General features: G+C 38.2%; 1 protein-coding gene across 1 annotated transcript in view; it reads right to left on the bottom strand.

Annotated features, from left to right (window-relative positions):
* LOC106082102 (uncharacterized) overlaps positions 1-24,564 on the bottom strand; it is a 67,240-nt gene that overhangs the window by 4,729 nt on the left and 37,947 nt on the right. The window contains exons 8-10 of the mRNA XM_059367332.1: positions 24,136-24,392; positions 4,229-4,320; positions 396-588 (exon numbers count right to left, since the gene is read on the bottom strand). Of these exons, the coding sequence (XP_059223315.1) occupies positions 396-588; positions 4,229-4,320; positions 24,136-24,392 (542 nt within the window). The remainder of the gene's footprint in view (positions 1-395; positions 589-4,228; positions 4,321-24,135; positions 24,393-24,564) is intronic.

The following is a 24,564-nucleotide window of genomic DNA, read 5'->3' as shown; positions in this document are numbered from 1 at the left end:
CAGAACAATTTTTATGCAAGTCTTTTATTTTCATTTTCAAGTTTCTTGTCTGTTAGGGCGTAGATCATTAAATTCAACAATCTTCGTTTGTTTCTCTTTCGAGGCGAGCTTATTTTCCTTATCTAGTTTACCTATATTTAATTTTTATAGAATGTTTGCCAGCTTTCATCATTTCTCATTTTATTTCAGTGATTGAAATCTTGTTAATTTTAAGCTAACCTAAGGGAACTTGTTTTCTTCGTAATACAAATTGAATTAAATGGTGGTACCAGGTCACGTATACGCAACACTAACTCATTTCAACAACACTCATACGCTCCCCCATCCCTCCCATATAAATAACTTTGGGTCTTCACTCCAATAAACATTGACGTTAGTAGGGTGCGTATACTTACTTTGTCTATTCACCTCTCGATGTCGTTCCAAATCAGTCTTGTTGCCCACCAGTATGGCACCTCGTGTCAATAGCATTTCATTCTCCTTGAGATATTGAAGTATCTTTTCAGCCTGTTTAAAGGAATTGCGGTCCACTACAGAATAGACCACAACAAATAGGTCGATGTTATAGGTGGAACAGAAGGCCTCTGTCTGTTTAACAAAGAAGATAAAAGAAGAGAAGAATAGTGAAGAACAAAATGAAATTTAATTATAACAACACAAATGCCTTAATAACAACCAACTATAACTAGCAACGGAAGGCATTAGGACAATGGTGATGAAAAATGATAAGGAAATGTGTGCATTTTCCTACCATTAGAAACTATTAGATGTAATGAAAGGAATTACGCTATCACTTATTGTTTAGTTGTGCTACATAAACAGCCCGCTCTTAGTTCCCTTCTGGCCCACAAAACACCATCACAAGAATAGTAGAAGTCAGTACATGACCAATCCAGCAGCATCATCAAAATAAAAGGAAAACAAAGGACAACTCAGTTGGTAATGTGTTGTAAACAAAGTGCCACAACATTTGTTAAGTATCTAATGGCCTTGATTGGATGCTCTTGGCCATTCAGTGCATTGAGTTGTATCTTTGTGTGTGTTTTGTATCGGTTTGAGTATTAATAATAAGGATGTCAATGTCGATGTATTGTTGTTGATGACAGCAATGGCAAGAGACAACAAAATTCTCGATATTGGCAAAAGATTTCATGTTGTTGCTCAAATGAGACTTAGAATATTTCAAAAAACAAGAAAACTAGGACAGTGTTTATAATGAGAGGCATAAGTAAAAAAAATTTAAAAGAATAACATATGAAAATAATATAAAGTAAAATAAAATAAAATAAAATAAAATAAAATAAAATAAAATAAAATAAAATAAAATAAAATAAAATAAAATAAAATAAAATAAAATAAAATAAAATAAAATAAAATAAAATAAAATAAAATAAAATAAAATAAAATAAAATAAAATAAAATAAAATAAAATAAAATAAAATAAAATAAAATAAAATAAAATAAAATAAAATAAAATAAAATAAAATAAAATAAAATAAAATAAAATAAAATAAAATAAAATAAAATAAAATAAAATAAAATAAAATAAAATAAAATAAAATAAAATAAAATAAAATAAAATAAAATAAAATAAAATAAAATAAAATAAAATAAAATAAAATAAAATAAAATAAAATAAAATAAAATAAAATAAAATAAAATAAAATAAAACAAAATAAAATAAAATAAAATAAAATAAAATAAAATAAAATAAAATAAAATAAAATAAAATAAAATAAAATAAAATAAAACAAAATAAAATAAAATAAAAAATAAAATAAAATATAATAAAATAAAATAAAATAAAATAAAATACTTATGTTAGGCCACTTAACATCGTGCTTCAATTTGGCTTAGATCGGTACAGATCAGGCTATAGCTGCCATATAGACCGATCTCTCGATTTAAGGTATTGGGCCCTTAAAAAACGCATTTATTGTACGATTTTGCTGAAATTTGGGATAGTGAGTTGTGTTAGGCCCTTTGACATCTTTCTTGAATTTGGCTCAGATCGGTCCAGATTTGAATATAGCTGCCATATAGACCGATCTCTCGATTTAAGGTTTTGGGGTCATAAAAGCCACATTTATTATCCGATTTCACTGAAATTTAACACAGTGTCTTATGTTAGGGGTTTCGACATTCGTGTTGTATATGGCTCAGATCGGTTTTTTTTATACCCTACACCATCACCGTGGTACAGGGTATTATAGATTTGTGCATTTGTTTGCAACGCTAAGAAGGAGAAGAGTATACCGATCGACTCAGAATCACTTTCTGATTCGATTTAGCCATGTCCGTCTGTGAGTCCATGTATTCTTGTAATCAATGTGCAGATCGTATTTGTTGTCCGATTGTCACGAAATTTGGCACATGTCACTTTTTTGGCCCAAGGACAAACGCAATTGATTTTGAAAAAAATCGATTCAGACTTTGATATAGCTCCCATATATATCTTTCATTCGATATGGCTTTTAAAGGCTGTAGAAGCCACAATTTTCGTTCAACTTTTACAAGATTTGGCATTGGGTATTTTATTTGAGGTCTACATATGTGTGCAAAATTTCATAAACATCGGTTCACATTTAGGTATAGCTCCCATATATATCTTTCATCCGATATAGACTTTTAAGGCTGTAGAAGTCGCAGTTTTAGTCCGATCTTTAAAATATTTTGCGCGAGGTATTTTATTTGACTTCCTAATATGTGTGGAAAATTTCATGAAAATCGGTTCAGATTTAGATATAGCTGCCATATATATCTTTCATCCGATATGGCCATTTAAGGCTGTAGAAGTCACAATTTTTTACCGATCTTTACAAAATTTGGCATGGAGTGTTTTATTTTACGTCTCCATAAAAATCGGTCCAGATTTATATATAGCTCCCGTATATATGTATCGCTCGATTTGCACTTAAATGGCCCTAGTAGTTACAATTTTCAAGTGATCTGCACAAAATTTGGCACGGACTGGTTTGTTACTGATCTTAACATTTTTGGAAAATTTCATCGAAATCGGTTCAAATTTAGATATAGGTCCCATGTATATCTTTCATCCGATATGGCCTTTTAAGGCTGCAAAATCTACAATTAGCATTTGGTCCAAATCGTAATATATTTCGATATAGCTGCTATGGGGCATAAGGTATGCATTTTTCACCGTATTTTGGCGAAAGGTGGTTTACGTATATACCCGAGTTGGTGGGTATCCAAAGTTCGGCCCGGCCAAACTTAACGCCTTTTTACTTGTTTTAGACTGAATTAAGTTTAGTTTGGACCATTTCGATCGATTGCTGCATGTCAGGGAAACATTTTTGGTTTTTCTCCTTCATCATTCCTTTAAACTTTCAAACACTGTTCGATAATCATGACCTTTAAAGCATTTTCAAAACAATCTGTCGCCTTTTTTATATCGGCTGCCTACAAATATTTGATACCAACATTATCTAAGTACCTATTTCCTTTTTTTTCGATATTCTGCAGCATGCATTTTGCTGATTGAAAATAAGAAAACAAGGACTCAACAGCGAAAAAAGTCCTAATGGAAATTGGTCCACTCTGAGCAAAAAGGAAAAAGCAAAATGTCATCAGCACTTAACATTGTAATGATAGAAGCGAATGGTGCCAAATCGATGGCACTTACTGCCAATGTCATTGTGCTGTTGTTTATATTGCATTGGAAAATTTGGTTTTTGTGTGTATGAGTGTGTGTGTGTGTGAGGTTTATGGCATGCATCAGCCATGGAATCTAGCCAAGTGCGAACTTGACCTAAACTGATTTCACTTTTTCAGCGCCATATGACACCCACAATATGTAAGGTTCTTACGAGTATTGGAGGTAAGTTGTATGGGTTTTTTTTTTTAAAGCATGATTATGACTCAAAATGAGGGATGTTAGGGCAAAGGAAAAAATCTCAATTTTCTACCTTAATTCGCTTAATATTTTTAGAAAATTTTAATGTTTCTCATATGTTTGATAAAATCGATTTGCATATCCTTTAATGGAAGTCAATTAAGAGCAATGTCTTACGACTTTTGTTGTCTTCAACAAATTTCTAAAATTTAAATTGATATCTCATGGCGACACCCACCCTTATATACATTCTGACAGTTTATACCTGCTTTGTAATGAAAAGTGTTTTTCATGAAACTCCCTCCCCTCATATGCTGTCGAAAAAAAACTCAACTCAGTTGTACAGACTCCCAATGTTTAAGGTTTAGTACTCACCGACATTTCACAAGCAGGATGATCAATTATTTCCAAATCTGTCTCAATGCCATCCACCAAAACAGAAACAGTCTTCTGGCCATAGTCATCATCTGAAAAGGTAACCAAAGAGAAAAAAAACACAAAACACATTAACATACAAACATAGGCACTTAGTGAGGAGTTCTATATGTTGCCGCGGGGCGAATGAGGTGAAAATTGTAGTACATGGTCATTTGGTATTTTATATGCCATTGGATGGCGACAAAAAAGTTAGTTAATAGACCATATGTGGTCTCCGCACACTTTCATTGCAGTACATGTGTGAACATGCATTGTTGTCTGCGTCTGCGGGGAGAGTGTTTTTGTAGATTTAGATTGTGTCAGAGCTATTTTTTGCATCATAAAAATTGATTGCATTTGCTTGTTTTACCAAGTGAAGGTCTTGCACCAAGGTTCAGTGATTGTTTTTTAAAGGTCGTCATTAATGTTGTTTGACATTTTATATTGGACATGAGGGCACTTGCATTTAATAATGTCGCTGTAAGATTTATGATAAAATCTAACATATATGGCGAGAGAGTAAGGGAATATAATTTTTATACCCATGACTAGCTAGCTGACCCGGGCCCGCTCCGCTGCACCTTCTTTTACTTTATATGGAACAAAAGTTTCCTTGGAATATTTACTTTCGGCAATTAAAGAGCATTTAGTGAAATACCATGCTACGAAAATAGTATATCGCTTGACTAACAATTTAACAATATAAGTGCCTTTGTCTGAATCCCATATGATCTTTATTGGTCTACGAAATGGATGTAAGGAGTACTCCATTCTTAAAATACTTCATTTCAGACCGATATTCTCATGATGTCTGATTTAGTGGTGTTTTCGGTGGAGAGGTGGTCCCCCAGATACTTGGCCCTGAAAAAACATCAGCATCGTGCTCTTCTTTCAAATACCACGAGATCGGTTTATATGGGAGCTATATCCAAATCTGAACCGATATGGGCCATTTGAAATCCCCAACGACCTAAAAGTTAGTACGTGTGCAAAATTTCAAGCGGCTAGATTCATGCGTTCGACCGCTATAGCGATTTCGACAGACGGTAGGACGGATTTATTTAAACCCCATATTGCCATTGGCTTAAGAGGAGTTTACAGGATGAGGCGTCCCCCATATACATGGCCCAAAAATAGATTATCAAATTTGTTTTCTAATCTCAAATACCTTTCATTTGGGCCACATATTGGCATGGTCGAAAAATTTTTACCCTTTGGGGGTGTTTTGGGAAAGGGGTGATGACTTAAATACATGGTCCTACATTTGGATATCAAATTCGTATTCTATTCCCAGATACCTTTATTTGAGCCCCATATTGCGATGGTGAGTAAAAAATTGCTATTTGTGGGTTATTTTGGGAAAAGAGTAGACTCCCAGAAAATTGGTCCTGAAAATGGGTATCAATTCTTGTTCTACCCCCAATTTCTTTCATTTAAACTCCACATTGACATGGTCCGTAAATATGCTCGATATAGGGGTATTTTGAGGAGTGAGGTGGTCGCCCAAACACTTAGCCCTGGATATATATCAGCATCTTGCTCTACTCTCAAATATCATTTATTTGAACCTCATATATCCATTGGCCTTAAAATTGGATATAAAATTCGTTTTCTAATCTCAAATACCATTCACTTAAACCCCTTATTGAAAAAGCCTGTAAATATGTCCGGTTTGGGGTATGGGCCCTAAAAACTATGAATATCGAGCTCCACAGTCGTGAAGACCCAAATTGTCTTGATGAGCAACAACGTCCTACTTGGGGGTTGTTATGGTGGTGGAACGTCCCCTAGACAGTTGGTCCCGAATGCTAAGTTCGAAGATGGGCGATATCGGATTATATATTGATATAGGCCCATAAAAGCCACATTTATTATTTGATTTTACTAAAATTTGGGACTGTGAGTTGTGTTAGGCCCTTCGATATCCTTCTTCAATTTGGCCCAGATCGGCTCAGATTTCGATATAGCTGCCATATAGACCAATCTCTCGATTTAAGGTTTTGGGCCATAAAAGGCGTATTTATTGTCCGATGACGCCGAAATTTGGGACAGTGAGTTGTCTTAGGCCCTTCGAAATCCTTTTTTAATTTGGCCCAGATCGGTCCAGATTTGGATATAGCGCCAATATAGACCGATCTCTCGATTTAAGCTCTTGGGCCCATAATAGGCACATTTATAATCCGATTTCGCCGAAATTTAATACAGTGAGTTGGGTTAGGCTTTTCGGCATTTTTCTGCAACTTGGCCCAAAACGGTTCAGATTTGGATATAGCTGCAATATAGACCGATCCTACGATTAAGGGTCTTAGGCCCATAAAAGCGACATTTATTATTCGATTTTGCTGAAATTTGCGACAGTGAGTTGTGTTAAGCCCTTCGACATATTTCTGCAATTTGGCTCAGATCGGTCCAGATTTGGATATAGCTGCAATATAGACCGATCCTACGATTTGGGGTCTGAGGCCCTTAAAAGCAACATTTATTATCCGATTTTGCTGAAATTTGGGACAGTGAGTTGTATTAGGCTTTTCGACATCCTTTACCGATTTGGCTTAGATCGGTTCAGATTTGGATATAGTTGCCATATAGATCGATTTCTCGATTTAAGGTTTTGGGCCCATAAAAGGCGCATTTATTGTCCGGTGTCGCCGAAATTTGGGACAGTGAGTTAAATTACGCCCCTTGGCATACTTCTGCAATATGGCACAGATCGGTCCAGATTTGGATATAGCTGTCATATAGACCGATCTCTCGGTTTTAGGTTTTGGGGCCATATAAGGCGCATTTATTGTCTGATGTCGCTGAAATTTGAGACAGTAAGTTTAGTTAGGCTCTTCGACGGCCTTCTTCAATTTGGCCCAGATCGTTTCAGAGTTGGATATAGCTGTAGACTGATATATTTAAAGTCTTGGCCCCACAAAAGGCGCATTTTTAATCCGATTTTACTGAAATTTGACACAGTGACTTATGTTAGGCTCTTCGACATCTGCATCGTATATGGTTCAGATCGGTTTATTTCGGAACATTTTTCGATATAACTGCTATGGGACATAAGGTGTGCAATTTTCACCGGATTTTGATGAAAGGTGGTTTACATATATAACCCAGGTGGTGGGTATCCCAAGTTCGGCCGGGCCGAGACTCATTCTCTCACGATTTGGTTTTTCCAATAGGGGCTGCGTTTTTTACCCGGCCAACTAACAGCTTCATTGGCCACTCTTAACTCAGACAGTAAAGCCTTATAAGGCATCACATTCATAAAATTCATTGATGAGAATCCTATGGACATGTGGTTTACCACTTCTCAAATAAACCGTTGCGGATTATGCCATCTTTATATAAGGTGTAAATTTGTTTCTTACATTTAAAGACTATCTTGGTTGTTATACGTGACAATGTATACAGCCCGTTGTACATATTGCATCAAAGTATTATTCTATCCTATACACTTCCTTGTGCAGAAAATTTCCCAGGATATTCTGCCCATTTTTATACCCTCCAGCGGATATACTAATTTCATCATTCTGTTTGTAACTTCTCGAAATATGCGTCTGAGACTCCATAAAGTATATATATTCTTGATCTTCATGTCATTTTAAGTCGATCTAGCCATGTCCATCTGTCTGTCCGTCCGTATGTCCGTCCGTCTGTCTTTCGAATTAGTAAAGCTAGGCGCTTGGAAATTTTCAAAAAATACTTTTTATAGTTATAGGTCGGTTGGGATTGTAAATGGGCTAAATTGGTCCATGTTTTGATATAGCTGCCATATAAGCCGATCTTGGGTCTTGAATTCTTGAACCTCTAGAGGGCGCAGTTCTCTTACGATTTGACGGAAAGTTTGCACCCGGTGTTTGGGTCTTGACTTCTTGAACCTCTAGAGGGCGCAATTCTCTTCCGATTTGACTGAAAGTTTGCACACGGTGTTTTGGTATCACTTTCAACAGCTGTGCTTTGGTTTGGTTTTTGGTTTTAATCGGTCGATGGTTTGATATAGCTGCCATATAAACCGATCTTGGGTCTTGACTTCTTGAGCACCTAGAGGGCGCAATTGTCATCCGATTTCACTGAAATTTTCCACATAGAGTTTTGGTATCACTTTCAACAACTGCGCTGAGTATGATTCAAATCGGTCGATGTTTTGATTAAGCTGCCATATAAACCGATTTTGGGTCTTGACTTCTTAAGCCTCTAGAGGGCGCAATTGTCGTCCGATTTGACTTACATTTTGCACGTAGTATTTTGGTATCACTTCCAATAACTGTGCTAAGTATGATTCAAATCGGTTCATAATCTGGTATAGCTGTCATATAAACAGATCTTGGATGTTGACTTCTTGAACCAATAGAGGGCGCAATTCTCATCTGATTTGGCTGAAATTTTGCATGAGATGTTTTGTTATAACTGTGCTATGTGTGGCGCAAACCAATACATAACCTGATATAGCTACCATATAAACCTGATCTGGGGACTTGACTTCTTGAGTCTCTATAGGGCGCAATTATTACCTGATTTGGGTGAAATTTTGTACAACGCCTTCTCCCATGACCTTCAACATACGTGTCTAATATGGTCTGAATCGATCAATAGCTTGATACAGCTCCCATATAAACCAATATCCCGATTTTGCTTTTTAATCCCTACAAGGCGCAATTCTTTTTCGAATGGACTGAAATATTACACAATTACTTCTACAATGTTAAGCTTTCAATTCATTTATGTTGCGACTCGGATTATAATTTGTTATAGCTCCAATAGCATAACAGTTTTAATTCAATATTCTTTATTTGCCTAAAAAGAGATAGCGCGCAAGGAACTCGACAAATTCGATCCATGGTGGAGGGTATATAAGATTCGGCAAGGACGAACTTACCACGCTCTTACTTGTTTATGGTATCCTCTATACCTCCCTTGGCTCCAGCCAGCCTTTTGTAGATGTATCGCCAAGTGGTCCGGTTCCAACTGCCGGACTGGTAGTATTTCACCAAGTCCTCAGAATTTATGCATATTTTTAGTCTCTTTATTAACCAAGGCTACAAGTATATTAATACTGAAAGCTTCCCCTTTTTTTGGGAAATCGCCTCCATATTCTCCAATGAGAACAGAATTCGAAAAACAATGCTGCTGCATTACCAACTCATGTTCTATGCATCTTCTTCTTGATTTCCTTTTCTTTTTCTATTTCCCAGAATATTTGATAGCCAACAAAGGTTGAACGCATAATTCGATGATAACCTCTCTGCCTTTTATGCTATGATGGCCTCATTAAACCGTATGGTGCTGCATGCTCTTAAAAGTGCATGAAATCCAAAATTCCAATGTATGCCAGCAGTTCATAATTTTGCACCATAGATGGTGCCAGCAAGCTGTCGTGATGTACGTTGCTTCGATGCCTGATGAAGTTACCAACGAAGGCCATATGAATAATTTGTGTTCATTAAGGATACGCGGGATCATTCATAATGGAAAAGTTCCATTATGAATGATCATTATGTGCCAGATAATGAAGCATAAGCAATGGCTTGGCCTGTTTTCACTTTCAATGGTTCGGTTCAAAGCGGCAGATAATTAAAAACATGCAACTGCATGGGCTTTCATTATCCTTGCCTTATGTGCAGTGTGTGTGCTTCTAAAAGCTTTCAGCTTTAAAGAGATTACCGTGTACAACAAACGCGTGGTCGGGATATAAATTTAACATAATTTATTTTTCAATGAATTATGAGCGAGCGCTTTCTCTGTAATTCAAGTGAATTAATTAAATTGTAACTCTTCGATGAACAAAGTTTGTGTGAAAGAAAAGAAAAAATTTTGAGAAATATGGTTAAAATATATTACCCGGAATAGTTCGTTGGTTCAAAGATGGTTGGAAGATTCAGCCAATACCAGAGAGTTGTAGTGGAGGTTCTGAATGCACAGAAAATTTGGCATTTCAAGTAACTAAAATAGAGGAATCCAAGTTTCCACTTGTAATGACAACCGTTGGTTTGTTTATGGCTAATAGCCGCAAAAAGTTACAGGATTTTACACTGAAGACCATGTGAATTTTCAAAAAAAAAAAAGACATGAAATCTGAAAAAATCCTGAAATCTTTATTTGAATCGATAGTGTGGTCCATATAATTTGATGTTTGAAGATTATTTCATGCAAATGTTGACCATGACTGGGAGAAAGCGGCATAAGGTACGCCACAAGGGGGCATTTTATCGCCACTCCTATGGGAGACCACCATAAATGACCTATTACGAATGTCTATTACGGAAGAGGGACTTGAACCCGTTTGCTATGCAGAAGATGTCAAAATACTTCTAAGGGCTAAGGATCCGAACGAGCTATGCAGAAGGGACCAAAGGGTCTTGCATATGGCATATGACTGGGCTAGACCCAGAGGTCTCCATGTTAACCCAGAGAAGTCTGAAATATGCCTGTTCACGAGGAAGACGAAGGTGGGCCATTTTAACTCACCACATTTCCTCAATAAGACGATTTCGATATCTGAAAAGGACAAATACTTAGGTGTGATCTTGGACAGCAAACTGAATTGGACGTGTCACATTCACGAGCGTACTGAGAAGGCTCACAAATGTTGGGCACTACATAGGCGGGACGTAGGCTCGAAATGGGGCCTGAATCCTAGGATAGCCCACTGACTCTACAGGAGCGTGATTAGACCAATACTTACTTACGCCTCAGTAGTTTGGTGGACTGCAATGGAGAAAAAGTGCTACATAAGGGCCATACAACAAGTTCGGAGAACATGTTGTCTTGGCATAGGCGGAGCGATGAGGACCACGCCCACTAGGGCACTGAAGACTATTCTAGATATCCGACCCATTGACATACAGATTATGTGTGAGGCAGCCACTGCGGCTATGAGCGGCTGTGAGACTTAAGACGATGGGAGAATGTATTGAGGATGGGGGCAGCACATACCATCACTGTATAATCGAGGCAAAACCTGGAAGGAGGGTGATATAGCTGCCATATTATCCGATCTTGGGTCTTGACTTCTTGAGCCTCTAGAGTGCGCAATTCTTATCGGATTTAAATGAAATTTTGCACGACGTGTTTTGTTATGATATCCAACAATTGTGCCAAGTATGGTTCGAATCGGTTCATAACCTGATATAGCTGCCATATAAACCGATCTTGGGTCTTGACTTCTTGAGCCTCTAGAGGGCGCAGTTCTTATCCGATTGGAATAAAATTTTGCAGGACGTGTTTTGTTATGATATCCAACAACTGTGCCAAGTATGGTTCGAATCGGTTCATAACCTGATATAGCTGTCATATAAACCGATCTTGGGTCTTGACTTCTTAAGCCTCTAGAGGGCGCAATTTATTCTTACTTTCAACAACTGTGTCAAATAAGGTTCAAATCGGTTCATAACCTGATATAGCTGCCATATAAACCGATCTGGGATCTTGACTTCTTGAGCCTCTAGAGGTCATAATTATTATCCGATCTGCCTACGACGGATCCTCTCATGACCGTCAGCATACGTGTTTATTATGGTCTGAATCGGTCTATAGCCCGATACAGCTCCCACATAAATCGATCTCTCTATTTTACTTATTGAGCCCCCAAAGGGCGCAATTCTTATTCGAATTGGCTGACATTTTACACAGGTCTCCATCATAAAATATAATTGTGGTCCAAACTGACCATATCTTGATATCGCTCTAATAGCAGAGCAAATCTTTTCTTATATCCTTTTTTGCCTAAGAAGAGATGCTGGGAAAAGAACTCGACAAATGCGATCCATGGTGGAGGGTATATAAGATTCGGCCCGGCCGAACTTAGCACGCTTTTACCTCTACAGAGAGCAATTCTTTTCCGATTTGGCTGCAATTTCACATGGCTTGTTTTATAATAACTTCCAGCAATTGTGCTAAGTATAGCGGAAATTGGTTCGTAGCCTGATATAGCTGCCATATAAACCGATGCGGGATCTTGACTTCTTGGGACTCCAGTGGGTGTAATTATTAGCCTATTGGGTTGGAATTTTGTACAAAGGCTTGTCTCATGGCCTTCAACATATGTGTCGCATATTGTCTGAATCAGTTTATAGCCTAATACAGCTCCCATATAAACCGATCTCTTCTTCAGTCCCTAAAGGGTGCAATTCTTAATAGATTTGGCTGAAATTTTACACAATGACTTCTATTAATGCCGCCATGCCGAAACGAACCATAACTTAATAGTTCAAATAACATAGCAATTCTTTTCTTTTATCCTTTGTTTGCCTAAAAAGAGATATCGGGAAAAGAGCTCGACAAATGCGAGCACGCTTTTACTTGTTTTACGTTATATGTCCCCTAAGCCCAATATTTCGGATCGTCCTAAAATTCTAAGACGATTTAACGATGTCCATGTGTCTGTCCGTCCGTCTGTTGTAATCACTCTAGGGCCATCAAAAATTGAGATATTGAGCTGAAATTTGGCACAGATACGTCTTTTTGATGCATGATGGTTAAGTTCTGGAACGGGCCAAATCAGACCATATTTGGATATAGCTGCTATATAGACCGATTTTCCGATAAAGGGTCTAATGACCATAAAAATTTTATTTTTCATCCCAGTTTGCTGAAATTTGCATCAGTGAGTTATTTTAAGCCACTCAAGACCTTACTTAAATATGGATTAGATCGGTCCATATTTATTGTAGATATAGCTGCCATATAAACCGATCTCCCGATAAAGGTTCTGAAGACCATAAAAGCATTATTTATTACTCGATTTCGCTGAAATTTAAAACAGTGAGTAGTTCAAGGCTTCCACATATCTGGCCGAAATATGGTTCAGATCGGACTATATTTAGATATAGCTACCATATATACCGATCTCCCGATAAGGGGTCTGAAGCCCTTAAAAGTTCTATTAATTATCCGATTTCGTAGAAATTTGAAACAGTGAGTTATTTTAAACCTCCCGACATCTGAGGTCTGGTTTAAATCGGACCATATTTAGATATAGGTACCATATAGACCGATCTGCCGATAAAGGGTCTGAAGCCCATAAAAGCTTTATTTTTTATCCAATTTCGCTGAAATTTGAAATACAAAGTTCAACAGTGACTTATATTATAAGATCACTCAATATCCGTGTCGAATTTGGGTGCATAAGTTATCCAATTTTCATAGGATTGTGACGAAAGGGGTTTTACATATGCACCCGAGGTGGTGGGTATCCAAAGATCGGCCCGGCCGAACTTAATGCCCTTTCACTTTTTTTTTTGATAAATCGTAACCTCCTTTATAAACCACTTATGCCACTTCCTATGAAAAAAATCCTTAACACAAACTTTACCATTGCCATCCATTGTTGAGGCTATGAAATATTCGTCTCGTCAAAATTTTAGCGCTCTTGTTATTCTTTGAATTTTTCATTTAAAACATTATGACTTTAACCTTTACATATTTAGTGTATCCATTTCAATTTATTTAACTCTTCACTTCATCTCTTCTCACTATCGATTTGCTTGATACTGACATGTGTTTAACTTTGTAAGCCAAAACCTTAATTCGCTTAAATAAAGAGCTAATTATTATTTAATTAACATTTACAGCAAGTCAAAACTTGTAGTGAAACTCATTGAAAGAATCCATCAACTCAAATGTGAATTTTATTCATGACATGACAGCTATGCTGCGTAATTATACCAAATGGAAAGTTACAGTGAGCTAAATTTCATTAAAACTTTTGATGAATACATTCTTTTTATACACAGTCAAAGAGTAAATCGAATAAAATAATAGTTATTGCTGGTGTTTTTTTTTTTTTTTTTGGTTAAAATAAATATATTTTATTTAATTGGCTGCTTTCACAGATGATGCCACTAAGAAGTATATAAACAGTCTCATTTGGCTAGCATATGTGTTTATTAGGGTGTAATGAATCAAAAACTTACGAATGGCAGTAACAAAATTAAATAACATCTTTTTCATCTGTTTGGCTTTTTAACAGCCGGTCGGGCATGCGAGCCAATTTCTGATTCATTGTTTTTCAAGTTGAGTTTAATGACCAAGCGAATGCAACACTCAAAGGGGGGATTGTTAAATGAGTCTTGAAGAAAAGAAATTGCCAGTTCCGCAGACAAGACAGGACACATGTCACCCCACTGGTGGACGCGTTTCGAAAATTGGGTTTCTTTATCTCATTGCCACTGCATAAAAAGTACTGAGAAAAACTGCTTTATGGTACGTACACAGTTGCAAAACCAAACAAGTCAAAAGGCGTTAAGTTATTGACCCATCTTGCCAAAATTTTGCTCAACATTTTTCTCGACGACTGCCACACTATTTGAGAAGTTTGGGCTCAATACTCTATATCGGGAGATCGGTCTATATGGCAGCTATATCCAACTATGGTCCGATCTAGACGATGATCAACAACAAGTAAAAAGGCGTGAAGTTCGGCCGGGCCAAACTTTGGATACCCACCACCTCGGGTATATATGTGAACCACCTTTCATCAAAATTCGGTGAAAATTTCATACCTTATACTCATACACCTCATACCGATCTGAACTATATACGACACGGATGACGAAAAGCCGAACATAAGTCACTGTGTCAAATTTCAGTGAAATCGGATTATAAATGCGCCTTTTATGGGGCCAAGACTTTAAATCGAGATATCGGTCTACATGGCAGCTATATCCAAATCTGGACCGATTTGGGCCAAGTTGCATAAACATGTCGAAGAGCCTAACACTAAGCACTGTCCCAAATTTCGGCGAAATCGGACAAAAAATGCCTCTTTAATGGGCCCTAAACCTTAAATCCAGAGATCGAGATGGCAGCTATATTCAAATCTGAACCGATCTGGGCAAAATTGAAGAAGGACGTCGAAGAGCCTAACCAAACTCACTGTCTCAAATTTCAGCGACATCGGACAATAAATGCGTCTTTTATGGCCCCAAAACCTAAAACCTAGATATCGGTCTATATGGTAGCTATATCCAAATCTGGACCGATCTGTGCGATATTGCAGAAGTATGTCAAGGGGCTTAACTTAACTCACTGTTCCAAATTTCGGGGACATCGGGCAATAAATGAGCATTTTATGGGCCCAAAACCATAAATCAAGAAATCGGTCTATATGGCAGCTATATCCAAAATTTGAACCGATCTGAATCAAATTGAAGAAATATGTCAAAGGGCCTAACACATCTCACTGTCCCAAATTTCAGCAAAATCGGATAATGAATGTGGCTATTATGGGCCTTACACCATAAATCGGAGGATCGATCTATATGGCAGCTATATCCAAATCTGGACCGATCTGAGCCAAATTAACGAAGGATGTCGATGGGCCTTACACAATTCACTGCCCCGAATTTCATCAAAATCGGATAATAAATGTGGCTTTTGTGGGCCTAAGACCCTAAACCGGAGGATCGGTCTATATGGCAGCTATATCCAAATCTGAACCGATCTGGACCAAATTAAAGAAACATGTCAAAGGGCCTAACACAACCCACTGTCCCAAATTTCAACAAAATCGGATAATAAATGTGGCTTTTATTGGCCTAAGACCCTAAATCGGAGGATCGGTCTATATGGCGGCTATATCAAGATATAGTCCGATATAGCCCATCTTCGAACTTAACCTGCTTATGGACAAAAAAAGAATCTGTGCAAAATTTCAGCTCAATATCTCTATTTTTAAAGACTGTAGCGTGATTTCAACAGACAGACGGACGGACATGTCTTGATCGTCTTAGATTTATACGCTGATCAAGAATATATATACTTTATAGGGTTGGAAATGGATATTTCGATGTGTTGCTAACGGAATGACAAAATGAATATACCCCCATCCTTCGGTGGTGGGTGTAAAAAGTTAAAAGGGGTACCAAAACGCACCGTTTCAAATTTCATCAAAATCTAATGAAAAATGCTCCTTTTATAAACTCCATACTCTATATCGGGAGATCATTATAGCTGCTATATCCAAATATGGCTTGATCTGGACGATATTCAACAAAATGTTTTAAAGGGATACTAAAAACGCACTGTTTCTAATTTCAGCAAAATCTGATGAAAAATGCTCCTTTTATGGGCTCATAACACGATATCGGGAGATCGGTCTATATGGCAGCTATATCCAAATATGGTCCGATCTGGACCACATTTGACAGGAATGGGTAGTGGTCTACCAAAACACACTGTGTCAATTTTCATCGAATTCGGGTAATAAATGGATTTTTTTATGGCCTCAATACCTTATATCGGGAGATCGATCGGTCGGTCTATAGGGCAGCTATATCGAAATATTGTCCGATCTGAACCACACTTCACAGAAATGGGTAAGGGTCTACCATAACTCACTTTGCCAAATTTCATCGAAATCGGATGAAAAATTACCAAGTTTTTTCCTCAAGACTTTAAGTCTGGAGATCGGTCTATATAGCGGATATATATAACTGAAATCCGATTTTATGAGATCACAAGTTGAGGATTATACACAAAAAATACACGAAATTATTAAAAATTGTTTGGAAAATGTTTTTGTACCCAAGATATCTGAAAAACTATAGATACCCAGCTTTTGAGTATTAATGGGTAAATACCCGGGTATTTACCGGGTAAATTCCTATTTGGGTATTTACCCATCGCCCATCTCTAAAAATGGGCTATATTGGTTCATATTTGGTTATAGCCACATATTAACCGATCCCCCGACTTGATTTCTTGAGCCCTAGAAACCTCATCTTTTATCCGATTTGGCTGGAATTTGAAACAAAAGCTTGAGTTATGACTTTCAACACCTATGCCAAGTATGGTACGAACCGGTCTAAAAACAGATATAGCATCCATATTAAACAATCCCCCGATTTGACTTCTTGAACACCTAGAAGCCTTATTTGCTGAAAGTTGGAACAAAGGTTTGAGTAATGACTTTCAACACCTATAGCCCACATATAAACCGATCCCCGGATTTGACTTCTTCAGCCCTTAGAGGCCCAAATTTTCACCTGATTTGGCTGAAGTTCAGCCCAAAACCCTATCTTATGACTTACAACATCAGTGGCAAGTTTTGACCGAATTGATCAATATAGTGATAAAGGCCCCCCTAAGTATCGATGTCCCGATATGACTTCTTGAAACCAAAATAATTCAAATACAAACTCAGTTAATAAGGGAAAATTTTTAGCGGTATTCATGGTGGTGGTTACCCATACTTCGACCGAACATAATACACTTTTTCTTGTTGAGTTATACTTTTCCTTTGTTCCTCCCTATTACATGCTCCCATATGTACTTGAATACACTCCAATCCACTTAAGTATTAAACATTTGATTTGGATTAGTTTAACATTGATTAATCATTTACTTTGATCCGTTTTTGGTTGCTGCCATTGACAGACCAATGACGCTGGTGCAGAAGGTGGCAATAACGATGATGGAGATGATAACGGTAATGATGCCGATGATGGTGTATGTCTGCGGCATTCTAGAGCACAGAGCAAGCATTGATTAGCTTCGCCAAGTGTTTGATTGTTTGTTTACACGAACATTGAGTTTCTAAATGTAGGCAAACAAGTTGATCCTTTAGATAAAAACGTGAGTTTTTGCCGAGTTTCCTACTTTGATTAATACCCATAGTCTTCGTTTTAATGCTACGAACGTAATCATAAGGAAATGGGAGAAAAAAAGGAAATCCACAAATGAGCTTTAATTATAGCACCATGAATTTCAGTTTGATAACCCAAGGGCAAGATAATTAAAGGGATTAGGTAGCAATGTTTGCCTACTGATTAAACAAATTACATGACTTGTAGGAGTAGACAAATGGACACTTACATTGTACTAGGGTCAACTTTCGAAACAGGAATGGAAATAATTGGAAAAAAGTTCAAAACCTTGATGAAATCAACAAAAATGGCTAAAAAAAACGGGTGGATCTGACTAAATAACACCCTACACCTGCGAGAACATAAACTTCTTTTGTGAAAATACGAGAAAATATACACCAATGGGATGGAGAGACACAATGGACATTTTCATTCCGTTCAAGGCGAAAGATTTTCGTACTCTTTGTCTGCTACTCCTTAGGCTGAAGACTCTAAAGAGGTTGATGGCAGCATATCTTATGGCAAAGACCCCTGGAGACGGCCTGTCTTGACTACAAAGTGCATATAGCAAGGGACTTGCGTCCACCGAAACAGCCCTGCACAACCTAGTCGCCAATTAGATAGTTCTCTCGCTGACAAGGAATCTACGAGGGTTGTTATATAAGTTTCTGACCCAGGCAACACTAAGTTTTTTCAGGTCCAATCGGCCATTTGACATTTTCTAGGAAAATCGTACTAGAAACGTTTTTACGTACGACCATCATTTGTATTGTTTACAGTGGCTTGAAGAAATTAGTTTGACAAAAGAAGGAATAAACTTTAACATGGCTTTCTCTTTTTCCCTTAGAGTACATTGTTAATGCTTCTATACTTTTTTTTACCACTACCAATGATAACAATCAACAGTGGAGATAGAGATTCCAATGACCTTACTAAGAGCTTAGTCAGAATTTGAGCCAAGCAACATAGAGGTGTCGGGGTTTGTCATATTAATTCAGAAATAAGTCGGGAACCTGGCTCAAATCGTCTATTCCTGATAGCTTAATATGTCTACGGGGATGTTTGATTTTCAGATAAAATCGAGAACGTAGTGGAGGAGGAGCTAAGACTAATCTTAACGCTTAGCTACGATTAAAGTCAAGCACTGGAGACGACATCGAACACCTGTTCATTGAATTAAACACCCGTCCTTGTTGTAGCCACACTTTCATATGGAGGTGGCGAGTCTCGTCACCCTCCTGTAGGTGAGCAAACTCGTTCCGGTCCAAAGGGGCGATCGCCGCGGGAACAGGGATATTTAAAGGCGCTAATAACTCGCCTTGACATATCGAGAATCATAGGAACTCAGTATTTGTGCAAGAGCCGGTGCCGCCCGTATGTTGATGGTCATGAGAGAATCCGTCATACAACATTTCAGGAAAATCGGATAAAAATTGCGCCCTCTAGAGGCTCTAGAAGTCAAGACCCAAGATCGGTTTATATGACAGCTATATCAGGTTATGGACCGATTTGAACCATACTTGGCACAGTTGTTGGATATAATAACAAAACACGTCGTGCAAAATTTCATTTCTATCGGATAAGAATTGCGCCCTCTAGAGGCTCAAGAAGTCAAGACCCAAGATCGGTTTATATGGCAGCTATATCAAAACATGGACCAATATGGCCCATTTACAATACCAACCGACCTATACTAATAAGAAGTATTTGTGCAAAATTTCAAGCAGCTAGCTTTACTCCTTCGGAAGTTAGCGTGCTTTCGACAGACAGACGGGCGGACAGGGCTAGATCGACATAAAATGTCGCAACGATCAAGAATATATATACTCTATGGGGTCTCAGACGAATATTTCGAGTAGTTACAAGCAGAATGACGAAATTAGTATACCCCCATCCTATGATGGAGGATATGAAAACACACTTTATAAGAATAAAATCTATGAGATTTATTGCTTCACATCGCTTTTATCATTTTTATACCCACCACCATAGGATAGGGGGTACATACATTTAGTCATTCCGTTTGCAACACATTGAAATATCAATTTGCGACCCTACAAAGTATATATATTTCGGATCGTCGTAAAATTCTAAGACGATTTATCGATGTCCGTGTGTCAGTCCGTCCATCTGTCCGTCCGTCTGTCCGTCCGTCTGTCCGCCCGTCTGTCCGTCCGTCTGTCCGTCATTCTGTCCTTCCGTCTGTCCATCCGTCTGTTCGTCCGTCTGTCCGTCCGTCTGTCCGTCCGTCTGTCCGTCCGTCCGCCCGTCCGTCTGTCCGTCCGTCTGTCCGTCCGTCTGTCCGTCCGTCTGTCTGTCCGTCCGTCTGTCCGTCCGTCTGTCTGTCCGTCTGTCCGTCCGTCTGTCTGTCCGTCCGTCCGTCGTTCTGTCCGTCCGCCTGTCCGTTCGTCTGTCCGTCCATCCGTCGTTCTGTCCGTCCGCCTGTCCGTTCCTCTGTCCGTCCGATAGACCGATCTTCCAATTTAGGGTCTTAATCCCATAAAAAACAGATTTATAGTCTGAAAATGTTACTTGTATATGAGTTCTCGGGACCTGATTAAAATATGATCGAGACCAGCTCCTATTAAGATATATCTACTTATATAGCAGCGGAGTTATAAAAAAATTGGATGATTATTATTTCCTTGTTTAATTTGGTCCAGATTTGGTTAAGAGTGCCATATAGAAACAACTCTCGGTTTAAAGTCTTGTCCCTTTAATTAAACAATAAATGCGCTTATTGTCCGATCTCGTTGAAAGTTAACGCAGTGACTTATGGTAGGCTTTTCGACTTCCGTGTCCTTTATGGTTCAGATCGGTTTATATTTGGATATAGCTGCCAAAAAGACCAAAATTTTCAATGTTCTACAAAATTGAACAGTGACTTATATTTATTAGACCACTCAATGTTCGTGTCGAATTTGGGTGCATAAGTTATCCAATATTCACCGGATTGTGACGAGAGGGGGTTTACATTTATACCCGAGGTGACCTTTCGTCATAATCCGGTGAAAATGCATAATTTATGCCCACATATCAGTTATATCGAAATATGGTCCGATTTGGACCAAACTCGGCATGGACATAGAGTGGTCTAACAAGCACAAGTCATTGTTCAATTTTGTAGACCAAAATATTGGTATTTTTGGTAGCTGTATACAAACATAGACCGATCACAAACATATACGACACAATTGTCGAAAAGGCCAACATAGGGCATTGTTTGAAACTTCAGCGAAATTGCATTATAAATGCGGCTAAAAAACATCTTTTTGTCAAAGTTTTATAACATGAGTTAATAAATACTCTACCCATAGTGCTTCCATTTGTACTAAAAAATACAAAATTGTGCCCCCACCTATCATTGCCCGCCTACTACCTTTTACTGAAATAGGATAAAAATCCATTTTACAGCACTAAAAATACTTTTGGTTAGCATTTAAAGACAACAAAAAAGCAAACACATTTAATTTAATTAAAAAATCTTTACAAGATTTGCCCTTCGAAACAATGAAAACCCATAAAAAGGTCTATCACACAACAGACAAAAAGTGACAACAAGACCACTTTGTCTGGACTTCACCGCGAGCCAAGGAACAAATTTAAATTATCTTTAAAGAAGTGATTAAAAGATAACAAGAAAAAAAGTATGGGCAGAGAAAAACTTGCAACAACGAAAGTCTTTTCGAAGTTGCTAGATGTGGTGGAACAGTGAGAAAAGATGTTAGAACTTTAAATGCTTTCTGATATTCAGGCATGTTAGAGAGCTCAAAAATATAAAACGACAAAACAAGTAAAAGTGTGCTAAGTTCAGCCGGGCCGAACCTGGGGAACCAAGGATTCTGCAAAAAAAAATTATACAAAATAAATAAAGTTGTAGGGTAAAATTTTATTCTACATACCAAACTTCTGTCAAATCAGCAAAAATTAAGGCTTCTTGCAACCGAACAAGGATGACCGTGAGACCGGTTTACATGAAAGCTATATCAGGCTAAAAAGTGATATTGGCCGTACTTGGCACAGTTGTTGGATGTGATAACGAAACACTAAATGGAAAATTTCAGCCAAATCAGACAACAATTGCGGATTCCAGGGTCTCAAGAAATCAAATCAAGCGATCGGTTTATATGGGAGCTATATCAGGTTATAGACCTATTGGACCGTACTTAGCACAGCTATTAGAAGTCATAATAGAACACTACATGCAAAATTTCAGCCAAATAGGACAAAATTTGCGGCTTCCAGGGGCTCAAGAAGTCAAATCTGGATATCGGTTTATATGGGAGTTATATCTAAATCTGGACCGATATGGCTCATGTGTAATTATTAACGACCTACACTGACACTTATATATTATACCAGCTGGACTGGGCCCGCTCCGCTGCGCCTTCTTTTACTCTCTTATTTTATCCAAGCCCTATATAGGCCCGGTCAGGAAATAAGTCCTGTTTGGAGGTGCTGGTACGGCATTTCAGATATTTCACCCCAATTTGGATATCATATTGGTGCTCTACTCCCAAATACCTTTCATTTGAGCCTTATATTGCTAAAGTCGATAAATATGTCCGGTATGAGGGTATTTATGGGGATGAGTCGGTCACCCATTTATCAAATTCGTGCTCTAGTCTCAAATTCCTTTCTTTCGAGCCCCATAGTAACAATATATTCTCGGTTTCCTACATGACAGTTTGGTGTTGTTTTTATTGGGAATAGAGAGTGGGTCCCCCCAAAGACCCAAAATCCCATTTTTGAGTCCTTTATTGTCGCCATCTCCATGTCATGCTGAAGAGCAGGACGACAGGACGTGACCCAGATACCTGAATCCTTATAAAACATTAGATTCGAACTCTACTGATATAGACCTTTCTTCTAATTCACATACAATCCCGCTCGAATTACACGTCCTTTTGAAGGGTATTTAGTGGGAGTGCCGGTCCCAGATTTTGTCCCAAAGGTCCTGGTCCCAGACACTGTCCCAGATTCGTAGTCAACTCCCAAAGACTTTCATTTGATATCCATTTTGTTACGTTGGACATTCATGCCCGTTTTGGAAGTTGGGTTGAGGCCCCTTACACCTTAGACCAAATTCTTATAACAGATGTGTACTAAACTTCCAAAATACCGTTCATTTGATATCCATATTGCTCCAATCGATAAATATGTCCTAGTGAGGGGTTTTAGTCGAGTGGGGGGCAGCGCCTCAAGGAATACATTTTTGTATCAGCTTTCTAATCTAGTTTAAAATACCTATCAGTTTATAACCATATACTCCCAATCGGTAAACATGTCCTACAGGGGGGTTTTTGGGGGTGGGGGACGCTCCGACTCTTATCTTGACATTTTGATGCCAAGTTCGTACTCTACTCTTAAATACCTATCATTTGATATCCATATTGTCCCAAACGGTAAACATGTCCGTTCGGATGGGTTTTGGGATGGGACGTCCCCCCAAGTTATTGACCCTAAAACTTAAAATAAATTTCGTGTTTTTGGGGTACTATAAGGTGTCATGCTACATTTAGCTTAAATCGATACTCCCATCTGCGAGATCTGGCGATTTTGAAAATTGGGGTATAGGGGAGTGTCCGCTCGCCCTTCGGATATCAAAAAATGTTGTACCCTATAACCGGGGGTTCAAACTCAAACCTCGTCAAGCTCCTGTAAATGAGCAAGTTCGTTCCGGTCTAAACGACCGATAGCCGCGGTAACAGGCTGGCCATTGGTTATTTAAAGGCGTCAATAACTCGCCTTGTCATATGAAGCATCAGGGGCATTCGGTATTTATGCAAGAGCAGGTGCCGCCCGGGATCTCACTGAGACTCTCCGCTCGATACCGCTGGTTGTCCGCGACTGCCGTTGCAAGTACTCTGTATGGAACATTCAACTATCCGGAACCTGTGAGAAGAATGAAGACCACACATATCGGACCTCAATTTTCCAGCATGTATGATGCTCGCATCTATCCCGTGCCGGGAACACACATGGTAAATGTGCAAAGTGACATTTTTCGATTATAAATTCAACAAACTTCATTCAATGCAATTAAGGTTATTCAAATTATCAAAAGAGGAAGAGAGGCTGATACATATACCCACATAGAGGGGCTGCTTGTGTGTATAGGGAGCATGGATTCCACTGAACACATATAAAATAACATCAATTAAATCAAATTTTCAAATTTTCACAGATTTTTTCTCAAACCAAACCCATCATCATATTACCCTCATTCACCGCAATCAATTGCATAATTGTTTCCCAATCAATAAATTGTTGAACTCATTCACTTACCCAAACTTAAGTCATAGGCGCATATATAATCGGATGTTGTAAATTGATACGTTAACGTTGTTTTACCCACACCGGATGCTCCCAACATGGCAATTTTATAAACAGGAATTTGAGCCTTGCCACCGCCAACAGTACCTGGCCCCGTTCCAGCACCAGCGCCAACACCAACACCTCCGCCACCAACACTTCCACTGGTTGCGTTTGCCATTTTCGGATCGCTCTCGAATAGAATATCCGCTGATGTACGCGAAGCATTGCTGCAAAACAAAGCGCAAAAAAAAGAACAAGGGCATGAAAAAATGGCATTCAAAAAATACAGATGGGTGTGATAGTCATTCCATTCATGTTCAATTTCCGTGTATTCATATATTGGGTTGCCCAAAAAGTAATTGCGGATTTTTAAAAGAAAGTAAAAGAACTTTTAATAAA

This window comes from Stomoxys calcitrans, chromosome 4, assembly GCF_963082655.1.
Source record: "Stomoxys calcitrans chromosome 4, idStoCalc2.1, whole genome shotgun sequence".
NCBI lineage: Eukaryota > Metazoa > Arthropoda > Insecta > Diptera > Muscidae > Stomoxys > Stomoxys calcitrans.
Note: the sequence above shows the minus strand (reverse complement) of the source record. Positions and strands in the feature narration are given on the sequence as shown.